The 12,825-nt window shown below is 40.2% G+C and overlaps 2 protein-coding genes and 1 long non-coding RNA gene across 3 annotated transcripts; 1 reads left to right on the forward strand and 2 right to left on the reverse strand.

Moving 5' to 3' along the window:
- Positions 1 to 1,550: 1,550 nt before the first annotated feature.
- On the reverse strand, positions 1,551 to 5,965 carry LOC129773511 (uncharacterized). The gene is made up of 2 exons (XM_055777125.1): positions 4,418 to 5,965; positions 1,551 to 3,206 (listed from the first exon to the last, which is right to left on the reverse strand). The coding sequence occupies exons 1-2, from the start codon at positions 5,963 to 5,965 to the stop codon at positions 1,551 to 1,553; spliced, it is 3,204 nt and encodes a 1,067-aa protein (XP_055633100.1).
- A 258-nt stretch (positions 5,966 to 6,223) lies between these two features.
- Positions 6,224 to 7,282, reverse strand: LOC129773512 (uncharacterized). Its single transcript, XM_055777126.1, has one exon. It carries the CDS (start codon positions 7,280 to 7,282, stop codon positions 6,224 to 6,226), a length of 1,059 nt encoding a protein of 352 aa, XP_055633101.1.
- A 2,099-nt stretch (positions 7,283 to 9,381) lies between these two features.
- LOC129774987 (uncharacterized) lies at positions 9,382 to 9,894 on the forward strand. The gene is made up of 3 exons (XR_008742828.1): positions 9,382 to 9,491; positions 9,549 to 9,615; positions 9,670 to 9,894. It is a non-coding gene; the product is annotated as an uncharacterized LOC129774987 (long non-coding RNA).
- The last annotated feature ends 2,931 nt before the right edge of the window (positions 9,895 to 12,825 follow it).

Below are 12,825 nucleotides of genomic sequence, written 5' to 3' on the forward strand. Positions count from 1 at the left end.
CTGCAAGATCGAGAGACGAATGAACTCTCATAGTTTAAAGTCTCTTTAATTCAATACCTGCCTGCAAGATCGCTGTAATCGGTCTATCGCCCTCGAAGGCAATTATGTTGAATAATAAAATTGAATTTCGCAAAAAAATAGTTTTACTGTGTGTACCTTATAATCTTTTCAGCCGAACTGTTAGAAAGAGATTGATAATGAGCTTTTTTGTTTTAAATCACATCAGGATTCATAATTTGTTTAAAATTGGAAAGTTTTTTTTCGTAAATAAAAAAAGAGTATTATTTTTTTCTCAGTGTATATTCCTATACGTTTAAACATCAATACTCTATAACTCTTTCTAAGACACTTTTTTGTACGACTCATAGTTTTTGAGCTAGAAATTATCAAAGATTTCTCCTACTACAATCGACACGCCCTATAGAAAACTTACACTTGGTTCAAAATATTCTCAATTGTCGTGGAAAACTTATTTCCTCCAACGCAAACGGAATACAAACTTCCATTCGCTTTAAAAACTCATATTTCATTATTTGTCGATTTCATTTGGAATTACTCCTCTCTGTCAGTTTCCCTGAAACGTGTGTGGTGGTCCTGTATGTGAATATTCTACTAAAATTTAAAAGTGACATTTCAGCAAGGAACCAAATACTGACTTGTTCTCTACTTGAATCCATTGCAATTTTCCTCTGAAAAAGATCAAACACTGGCTACAAATTAACAATAAATATCAAAACCAAAGACAAAATCAGTGAGATACGACACAGTATGCATCGGAGAATACTCAAATGTGTGTATCACTTCCATGGTGACCTCCTATACCGTTCTGCACAGGTATTGTATATTGATTATCCGCAGTGTATTTTGATTTTGTATTTATTGACGAACTGCATTACATTCACGTTACATTTATTAACTAATTAACGAATTACTACATAACATTTAAACATTTCTTCAAATACGATAGGCACAAGTATATTGATGGACGATTGACGGTACAATGGTTTCAAAAGATCTCCTCTTACAATAACTATATTACAATACCCTATTCTTACGAACATTTAAATTTAACTCCGACAAATCTAGTACCACAATGAGTCTACTTGCACTGGTAAGCGTGCGCCGAGAAATACCCAATAGAAACCCTCACCGAGTGGATACCGTTCACAGCTCTTGAATCCCGCAACATCCTCGCGCACCCTGAAGTGTCTCCGGACTTCTGAAGTAAACAGTGATCTTCTCTTGCGCCATGATGTTCAGTGATCAGTTTCATTATGATTAGTTGAGTTTCCTTCCATTGGCAACAAACAAAGTTTAGCTACAGGACGCTTAAATAGCCCACTTGATGTCCGCACGGTAACTACACGTACTATACCATCCTTTCCAGGGTGTAATTCCTCAATGCGACCTTTCTTCCATAGCATTGGTGGATTATTTCCATCCACCATGATTACCAACATTCCTATATCCAATTTTATTGGTGATTTCCAGTTTTTCGACCTGGCCTGGAGTTGGGATAAATACTCAGTACGCCAACGTTTCCAGAAATCCTACAATTGCCTTTGCACTAGTTGCCATCGACTTAAACGATTGAGCTGGACCGTGCTATAATCAGGTTCCGGAATATTTTGAAGCGAGTCACCTGTCAGAAAATGAGCCGGAGTCAGAGTTTCCAGATCGGTTGGATCATCTGACATTGGGGTAAGCGGCCGGGAATTTAAACTCGCTTCTACCTGGACCAAAAGGGTGCTGAAATCTTCTTGGCAGACCGGATTTTCTCCTAGTACACGTAGTAGATGGAATTTTGCTGAGCGTACCGCAGCTTCCCATAATCCACCAAAGTGTGGGGCTGCTGGAGGAATAAAGTGCCATTGCATCCCCTCGTTTGCACATTCCTTGGAGATAGCATCATGATGTCGCTGATCCTTGAGCAAATCGAACAACTCACACATTTTATTCTTTGCACCCACGAAATTAGTACCGTTATCGGAAAAGATGTCCGTGCATCGGCCACGTCGAGAAATAAACCGTCTCAAAGCCTGCAGAAATCGTTCAGTCGACAAATCCGTAACATGCTCCATATGCACTGCCTTCGTACTCATACACACAAACAGCGCTACATAAGTTTTTCTTGCAGGTTTTCGGCGGCCATCGCGGATATATACAGGTCCAAAATAGTCTACTCCGGATTTCAGGAATGCTCGACCTACTGTCACTCTTTCCCTTGGTAATTGACCCATTTGTTGCTGGATCAGAATTGGTTTCGCTCTGAAACACCGTTGGCATTGATGGACCACCCTTTTAGCAATGTTTCGGCCGCCTAATGGCCAGAAACGTAACCGGACAGCACTTAGCAGTAATTGTGGACCGGCGTGCAACAACTTTTCGTGATGGTAAACAAAAATCATTGTGGTTATTGGATGCTTAGCCGGTAATACAATTTGATGCTTTGTTTCAGCTCGTTCTTGAGATTGGCTTAATCTCCCACCTACGCGTAGTATGCCGTCTTCCATGATAAAAGGATTGAACCATCGAAGTGATGAATTACGAGGCACTGGTTTGCTGTTCGACAGTGCTCTAATTTCTTGGTTGAACGCCAACCGTTGAACCAAGCGAAACAAAATCATTTCCGCTCCCTTGAGCTCGCTTGATGTAAGGAATCCAAAATTGTGATCCGATTTTGGGTTCCTCTGAAGCTCAATTAAACGCACCCAGTACGCCGTTGTTCGTATCATTTTTGTATATGACGAAAATTTCGAGATGTACCAGATGTCGAACTCCGGTTCCACTGCCGTCAAACATGCTGCCACCTTGCGGCGGACCTCTGACGGATCCTCGTCAACGACTGTTGGCTGACATGGCCAGTTTTCCTCAACTTCTTTCAACCAGCATGGGCCCTCCCACCACAAGCTGCATTTTCCGATGACATCTGGAGCTACTCCTCTTGAAATTAAGTCCGCTAGATTGGATGTACCGGGAACGTGATTCCATTTTCCTCGAAAATTTTGAATTTTTGCCACCCGATTTGCCACCCGATTTGCCACAAATGTTACCCACGTGGTTGGCGTAGCCTTGATCCATTGAAGCACACAGGTTGAATCGGTCCAGAAGAAAATTTTGTGTGCTCGTACTGCTTCCTTCACCTTTTCCATCAATTCGACCGCTAGTACTGCTCCACAAAGTTCCAAGCGTGGCAATGATTGCACCTTCAACGGAGCAACCTTAGATTTTGAAGAAATGAGCCGCACGGTGACCTCGCCGTTCGTGTTAATGCTTCTGATATATATGCATGTGCCATAAGCTCTTTCAGATGCGTCTGAAAAACCGTGTATTTCTATCGAGTTAGCTTCAGATGATACGACACATCGATGAATTTTTATTTCATTCAGAAGTGGTAGCCACCTGTGGAATCTTCGCCATTCTTCTTGCACTTCAGTTGGTAAAGTATCATCCCATTGTAAATGCTTATGTTGTTCATTGCAGAGAGTCCAAAGCTTCTGCATGAAAATTTTGGCCGTTATAATGACCGCACCCAGTAGCCCAAGAGGGTCGAATAGTGTGGCGATAATGGCTAATACCCTTCGTTTGGTGAAGCTTTGATTTGATAAGAGTGGAGGAATTTCGAATTGGAATTTTAAACAGTCAGTCTTAAGCCGGGTTCAGACGGTGCGAGTAAGCATACGAGTCGATCTAGTCAGTTACTGCAGTGCAGCTACTCACACCGTGTGAACACATCATTCCAGTTAGTGTCATGTGTGATTCGGCGTGCGAGCTACTTCAAAGTTTTTTGAATTTACTCGCACTCGCATCCCTCAAAACGTCAAAAACAGAATTTAGCGCTCGAATCAGGGATGCCAAATCTTTACATTGTCTTGACATGTCTCTATTTTTAAGATATTTGAAAATGTGCGAAGATATTTATAGATTTGAAAATTATTGGAAAACTAATACGTTTTCTTTTTGAGATAACTTTATTGGGAATCTGAATATAAAATCATTATCGGGCACAATTTTCATTCAGAATTCACTCACAACTTGCAAAAAAAAGTATTGTTCTAAGAAACAGAATACATAATCGATATAAAAAAGTAGATTTTCCTTCATTATTTTAGTTTTCGAGGCGTATTTGTTCCTTCTGCAAATCTACTATCATTTTCATTTTCCTCATCTGACAAATTCGGACCTGATTGCTGTTTCTGACTATTTGATGAACATTTGAAAAATCGTCTGGCATCTCTGGTAAACCCGTGCCGTAGTATCTAGTTTCTTGCCAGCAGCTCACATTGTGTGAACGGACAAGGCGAGTCAACCATTTGTCAAGCGAGTTCACCGGGTCAGTAGCTGCTCATTGTGAAGTCAGCTACTAGCAACGTATAAATGGACCTTTAGGCAGCCATGTTAAACCTAACGTTCTTACAGCCTGATCCAGCTCCCAGCTGATTTCATGAATTTCTGGTGATGCGAGTGATTCTTGAGCAACGCCTTCCAATACTGCTGTTACGTTTGAAGCCCATTTTCTCAAAGTGAACCCGCCGCTGGACATCATTTGCTCACATTGTCTTCTTAATTCTATTGCTGTATTGACGTCATCCGTTCCTGTGATTAAGTCGTCGATGTACATATCTTCTTCGACTGCCTTCGCAGCTAGTGGATATCTCTCACGTTCATCAGATGCCAGTTGTTTCAAAGTGCGAGTTGCCAGGAATGGTGCGGGTTTCGTCCCGTAAGTTACTGTGGACAACTCGTACGTTGCAAGGTTTTCATTCTCATCAGCTCGCCATAAAATACTCTGCAGTGGTGCATCCTTGGGATCTATGTTTATCTGGCGAAACATTTTCTCAATGTCAGCCACAATCATCACTTGATAAGTTCGACAGCGAAGGAGAATTGCCCTGAGGTCTCGTTGAATAACTGGACCCACGAACAATGCGTCATTTAAAGAAATACCGTTCGATGTTTTGCATGAGGCATCAAAAACTATTCTCAATTTCGTAGTGGTACTGGACTCCTTTAGAATAGCGTGATGCGGTAGATAACATCGCTTTAATTGATTTGATTGATCCTCCTCCACCTTCCGCATATGCCCCATTTCGATGTATTCTTTCATAAACCTTTGATATTGCTCTCGTAATATATCGTTTCGAGTGAGTCGTCGTTCCACGCTTTCGAAGCGTTTTTTAGCTATTTCCATTGATTTTCCTAATTTTGATATGATGTCCTCATTTTTTGGAAGTGTCACAGTGTAACGACCATCTGCACTGCGCTGCACTGTGCGCTGGAATGATTCCTCACAGCATGATTCCTCAGGTGAGTAGTTGGTAGTTCCTACTTCTTCGCAGGACCAAAATCGAGTTATAAGCTCCTCTAATCGATCTGATATTGCCATGTTGCAACTAATGCGTGAAATTGGTTCTTCTGATGCCATTTCTCCTGATACCACCCAGCCAAACACAGATTCTGTAAGTCGTGGTAAACTGTCTCCTAATGATATTTCATTTCCCGTTTGGAAGAAGCTGAAGAATGATTTTATTCCCAACACTAAATCGACGCTACCAGATTGATAAAATGCTGGATCGGCCAGTTCGATGCCGTCGGGCATGTTCCAGCCTTTCGTTTGTACTGTTGCAGTTGGTAGGTTGAGTGTCACCCGCGGAAGAACTAGGAAACTCATTTTTTGCGCATATGGAGATGTTCGAGATCGAATTGTTGCATGTACTTTATGCTCTACACTTGTTGCCACACCGCCAATTCCCACTATAGAGACATCTACCTTTGTTCTGGATATTCTCATACGCTGGCATAATCTCTCCGAAACAAAATTGGATTCTGATCCTGAATCCAACAGCGCTCGTGCAGGGTACTTCAGTCCACAATTGTCTTCGATTAGCACTAAAGCTGTAGCTAAGAGAATTTTCGAAGATTGATTAACCGATGTTGTTGATGAAGCTGAATTTGTTGCCGCCATGTTTGCAACCCTTGAGTGTGATCTCTGATTTGCCGTGATTTCACCTGCTTCGCATGAGTTCCTGATGCTACTTTCACCTTCTGTTTTGAAACAAACCATGGTGTGGTGTCGACCCTTGCAGTTACGGCAGGAATTTTTCGATAGACATTCCTTTGCCTGATGGCCCGTTTTAAAACAATTCCGACACAGATTGTTGGAGCGTAAAACTGATTCCTTACTCGGAATTGACATGCGCTGGAAGGTGGGACACAAATAAAGCTAATGTGTATCGGGACATGCAGGACATTTCCCGCTTATATGTGGAGCAGCATGGTGACTGACGCGTATTGGGGTTGGCCCTTTTCTAATAACTGCGGTTTGCTCGTGTTTATTTTCCGATGATTTAGCAGGGAGCGCTTCCAAAATTCGCACACGTCGCTGCAGAAATTCGATGAGTTCAGGAAGCGTATCTTGCTCTCTCGTAGAGGAAAATTCCTCCCACCCTCTTCGTGTGTATGGATCCAACCGGGAACTGAGAATATTCACCAGCAGTAAGTCTTTGAAATCTGCTGGTTGTGTTATCTGATCCAACGTGTTAACGGTTTTCTCAAATCCTTCCAGTAATGAGCGCAATTCTACGACCGATTCCTTGACTATAGTTGGTAGTTTGAATAGTGCTTGCATCTGTTTCTTCTTCAATAGTTTGCTGTTATTATAACGCTTGAGCAACAATTCCCAGGCAATATGATAGTTTGCCTTTGTGATCTTCAAAGAATCGATTAGCGCCCTCGCTTCGCCTTCTAAACATCCTTTGAGATAATGCAGTTTTTCTACGTCCGGTAACTCAGGCTTCAAATGAATTAGTGAAGTAAAAAGATCCCTAAAGCTGAGCCACTCGTCGATGTTACCGTCGAAACATTGCAGTTTAATCATTGGAAGACGTACATGTTCGGTTACTCCCTGCATTGTTGCATCTAATTGCCTTGTTGTTTGGTTCAAATTACCAGTATCTTCTAACTCCCTGGCCTTATCTAACAGAAATGATTTTACATCGTAATATCGATTTTCAAAAACTGAACGCTCCTTCACATAGACTTCTTCATCAGGTGAAAAATCTTCATGACACTCAATTTCGTAATAAATATCGTTTGTCTTTTCCCACAAATCATCCAACCTCTCAAGACGAACTGCGATCTGATTGGCGGTTGTCCCCTCAGGATATTCATTCATGAAGCTCACAAGGTTTGAAAAAGAAGCTTGCAGTCCGTTGTGTTTCACTTGCAGTGACTTCATTGATACGGTTTTAACCTTCGATAATGAAGTTGATGCTGGTGGCATGATTGATGCGTCCAATTCACCTTTCTCTCACGATGATCTGCTCCACAGGAATGATTGGTCCAATAGCGTACGACTTGCCGATGTTCCGAATCGTTCGTTCACCAGTAACAGCGTTATTGTATCCAAGAAATTTCTCCGATTTTGATGATGCGATGAACGATCGCCAGTAAGCGTGATTTAAAACATGCGATTGAGAGATTTGTGTTAGAATCTAGTGTAGTGCCACGGCTGGACATGTACTAAATGTCTACTAACCTACACGGCTATAGAACCGTTCCTGGTACAAGTCCAATATGATCCAAGTTGATTTAAAATCCTCTGAACTTCTTTGATTCCGTGAGATGCTCGATGATTTTTGCAGTGAAGATGTTCAATTCAAATTAAAATTCCAATGATGTCGACAATAGATCCTTTTATAAGTGATGATCCTTTTAATGGCGATGATCCTTTATTCTCATTGATCCTCTAATCCAGATCCGGTTCGAAGGACCATTTATGTATATTGATTATCCGCAGTGTATTTTGATTTTGTATTTATTGACGAACTGCATTACATTTACGTTACATTTATTAACTAATTAACGAATTACTACATAACATTTAAACATTTCTTCAAATACGATAGGCACAAGTATATTGATGGACGATTGACGGTACAATGGTTTCAAAAGATCTCCTCTTACAATAACTATATTACAATACCCTATTCTTACGAACATTTAAATTTAACTCCGACAAATCTAGTACCACAATGAGTCTACTTGCACTGGTAAGCGTGCGCCGAGAAATACCCAATAGAAACCTTCACCGAGTGGATACCGTTCACAGCTCTTGAATCCCGCAACAAGTATTATTTGGTTGATATTTTCAATAAATTAGCTCAATATGCATTTAAGCTTTTTACTTTGGTACCTATTTGATTGAAAACATAAAAAAATCATCGAATAAAATGCTTTTCAAATGAAGCGAATAAAAATCAAACTTCGGACACTAAATCAAATTTCGGACAGATTAAATTCAAATTTCGGATACTTTATTTTGTAATTTTTTGGACGAAAATTACATTACACTTGATTATATTTGAGATTTGATTATATTTGATAATCACAGTAAACTGTTAGCGATGATGAGAACTGATGAAACACGGGAGAAATTCAAATATTGATGAACGGGTAAATTCTACGTTCTCACGCTAAGCAAACGTCAAACACAAACGATAATGAGTAGTGTTGTCAGATTTTTGCCGATTATATGAAAATTCAAATGTGGTTCTCATATGAAATGATAGTGAAACCAAGGGATTACTCTAAAGAAGCAATTGTGATATTAATTTTATAGTTATGTCATCAGTGCATTAGGCATTTCAAGAGATTAGAACAAAGTGTTCGAAATATGATGTTGTCCGAAATATAATTCAGAACGGTATGTAGAGATATTGATGCAATTTATTCACATGAAAATTATTATTCACAGCAAAAAAAGGAGCATTGCCAAAACTTTGTGAGTTTCTTGATAAGTATGTAACAGTTGCCACAACTGTTTTCATCATGTGATATTTTTGGATTATTTATTTACTTATTTATTATTGGTGTGCATATTTAATGAGTGTTGTTTATTTATTTCTAAATTTGTTCATTTACAATATTTTTGTGTATTTATAATTATTTATTTATTTATATATATAGTTATTTATTTATTTATTTATTTATTTATTTATTCATTTATTTATATACTTATTTTTTTATTTATTGGTTAGGATAGTTAGTAATTATTCAAATATAAAAATTTAAATTCAAAAACTCACACTGAAACATTTACAGTGTACCTGTACTAAGTCACAACCGAAAGTAAACTAAAAGATACTCCAGAAAGTATACTTAAGAGCTTAGATTTCCCATCCCACCTCCCTGGAGCTGGGCGAAAGCTCAATCGCCAAAGTTGTTCGGCCAATGAGTGTCTGTTCGCGCAGCGCTTACTTTCGTGGCCTTGAGTTTGGGAAGGGGAATGAGAAGGTCGTATTCAAGGACGGTTAGTTGAAGCAAGATGCACACAAGGGGATGCTTTGGGGAAATTGTCTTCGGCTGAGCTTGAGCTCTGAATCGCGAGATACCCTGCGGTTTATCTGAGGACTACAATGTTCTTCGACCATTTTGCCTTGAACTGTCCGACGTCGCGGAAGCATTGTGCTTTTTGTTCGCGATCGTAATTTGTAAGATTTTCTTTGTATAACGTGGAGTTTTCGTGACTATAATTTGGATTGTTTCAGTGTTAGCATTGTTCCTAGATTCCATAGAACCGCGTAATTATTCAAGCGTGAAACAAAGCGACTAGAGGTACATACATTGTGTTATGTAGGGACTTATTCTAAATGTGAATTAATTATTCAGAACAGGGAAATACGTCATTGGCAAAAACCTGGTGAGCCAATCACGCCAAGCAAAGGCAGCGTCGTCACCATCGCGCCTTCCGAGGATCCGCTGAGCGATACCCACCGGCGGAGAATTCTACCGAAACCAGCAAAAGGAGTGGGTGAGGAACCTTGTGTCCTCACCGCACTCCCCAGGTACCCTGTATTGTATAGTTTTGTCAATGTGCACATGTGATGTCCCTTAGATTTAAGCAAAAGTAAATGTACAAATAAATTGTATAAATGTGAATCTGTAGTCCACTCAGGAAGTTTTTCGTCATGTTGTTAAGTTATGAGTAGAAGTCATATGTGATCCTGTAATCGTTCATTTTATGTTTCATTAAGGTTTAACGTTATCCGTGTTTCCCAGATGGTTGAGCCAGTCTGGTGATTTGTTCGCTGAATACTTCCGGTGATGAGAAAACCCTGTTGTGGTATTCTGTGCTTTTAGGGTGATTCTTGGTCGTTTGATGGTTCCCTCGGAGTACCCTACGGGTGTCTTCTAGAAGTCTTCGCTGGTTGGAATTGGTACAGCTCGATCGTCCCCCGATCCTGATAAAAGGATACAATTTAGGCCTGCCCGTCAGGCCTCTAGCTGGGCAACTAACGCGGCGATTGGTCCTCGAAAGAGGTGGCGCTTAAGCCAATCGCTTAAGAGAGGTCGGGTGGGAAAGCTGAGCTGTTAGCCTTCTTCGAGCGGGCCGTAGGTTCCGGGTTGTCTTTTGAAACCCGGTCCGCTACAAGTAGGTGCATATATATTCATGAGACAAATGTACCCACCTCGTTGAACCGATAACGATAGTTTGGGTCATAAGTTTGGGTCATAAGTTTGGGTCAACAGTCCATTTGGGTCAATAGTCCGTGGGTTTGCGCATCAATCACATTAAATTCTAATGTTGAAAGTCCTTTGCAACCACATTTTACGAACCAGCGAAAGCCAGCGAAAGCAGTCCCTTCAAAGCTAAATCTGAATATTCATGCCATATCAATTTTTGTCGCACAATATATTATATTATTCGTGCCATTCTTACCGTCTGTCCCCGTTTCCGAATCTACTACGGTTAGTGTGCCATCGCGAAGTACTGGGAGGAATCATAGTCACTCTAATCTCGACATGAAATAATCGAAAAATTTATCACTGAAAATCCCTCATCTCCATCGGGAGACGAAATTGCGAAGGCACGATCGGAGAGTGCTGTTCCCAGAAGCATTTTTCTCCCAACTCAATCCCTACCCTCCCACCAAACTTGTCAGACCCCGGATTCGTTTCGGTCTTATTTCTAAAAATTGTGAAATCCGACGCCCGGCAGATGATAATGGAAAAAGTTTTGTGGCTGCACTTTAGCACCGCCGTTTGGCCAGGAATTTTAGCGCCTCTGCCGCAAAGCTGTGTGTTCCATCAAAATATAGTAAGTCATCTATTCAAACGCTGCCTCGGTTGTCTCGTGGTGCATTCCAGGAGCAATTCTCGTCCCCGCCGCCGCCCACGGATATCCCTCCGTTCGTTCAGATCGTGTGCTCTCAGCACGCGAGACAGGGGAATCTGGCAGGATGATAAATGCATGCGCTTCATTAACAATTTATCACTTTTATTTAATTCAGAAATATGCTAAATTATATCAATATCACATCCAGTCCTCGTCCGGAGTCTGGCTAATGTTTTTATTCGGAGATGAAGGAAGATTACTGCTTCCTTCCGAGGAGAGTGGCTGAGATGACTCGGCACAGCGGATTAACTTACGTAAATGGCTAAAAGACGGTAAAAATGACGAGGAACCATTCGTATTTTCGGAAGCTACGATGTTGAATTGCGATAAATATTACAATATTTTTATACGAATAACGAGAAATGGATACAATTTAGGGTTCAGCAAACCAGAGTTCATGCCCGAGTCAACTCGTAGACGAAAAGCTAGTCCCATCGCACACTACAACCTTGAATGCAGTCCCTCCGAAATGATGAACTTTGGCGTAGATTCTATTTATTATAATTTATACCGCTTATTCATATTCATAATCTAACGTGAAACAGCATGCTTATGAATATACTCGCAGATTCGCCATGGAATATCAAGTGCGCGCATTTCTAACTTCACCGGAGTGGGGTCGTGATTTTCATTCACGCTCCGTACTTCTCAATCATTCCGTCAGTTCACAACGGAACGGTTGGGACGACGAACACATACCTACTATAGTTTGGGAAGAGCTAAAGTTGGTGCTTAGTGCTCCAACGAATGAGGTCTCCCACAGGAGCACAGTTTTGAACTCTGATTCTGTTGGGAATAAATCAACGCATAGTTTTTCAATTATTTATGTTTAGTTTGTGGAAGCTATGGAACTTTATTGATGCCATAACTTAGTTTGAGAGATTTGATGCATCGTAATTCGAGGCACACTTGATAAAAGGTGGGCCTTCTGTGGATTTTGTTGAGGTTGTCTGCCGTTCTACGCATAGTTGTCCCATGTTCCAGAATCAAAAATTGAGAAAAACGCATTAAAAATTTTCTAGCATATTTGCTTTAACAGAAGCTTTAACCATTTCGGTTTAGCAACAGCCTGGGTTTTTTTAAGCATTTTTAAGCATCATTTGGATTAACCAACCTTGGCTACACGCTTAAAAATTCATGGTGGGACAGTTATGGCTAGAACATAAACATGGGACAATTTAACTTGATGTTGTTTTTTGAAATACTGGGAACAAACAATAAGTTTTTTTTGTGTTTTTCTGAAAGAATATGCATAAAAACATCGTTTTATGAAAAAGGGAGTGATCTGCAATACTTTGCAGAATATAAATCTCGTTGTTATCAGGTATTAGCTAATAAGGAGTTTACGTGTTCTGTTAAACTTTTTTTTATTACATTTTTATTAGTACATTAGGCCTGTTGAAAGCGTGACATAAAATTCTTGTAGTTGAACCGACTTATTTGATGTGAATCTACAAAAAATATATGGTGGGGTAGTTATGAATAGAATATCAACATGGGAAAATTGAGCTTGATGTTGTTCTTTAAAAGCTGGGAACAAACTATACCTTTTTTTATTTTTTCCGCAAGACTAGACATGAAAACATCGTTTTATGAAGAAAAGTGAAAATTGCCAAAAAGTAACATGGGACAACTATGCGTAGAACGGC

The sequence above is a fragment of the Toxorhynchites rutilus genome, chromosome 3 (assembly GCF_029784135.1).
Source record: "Toxorhynchites rutilus septentrionalis strain SRP chromosome 3, ASM2978413v1, whole genome shotgun sequence".
Taxonomy (NCBI): domain Eukaryota; kingdom Metazoa; phylum Arthropoda; class Insecta; order Diptera; family Culicidae; genus Toxorhynchites; species Toxorhynchites rutilus.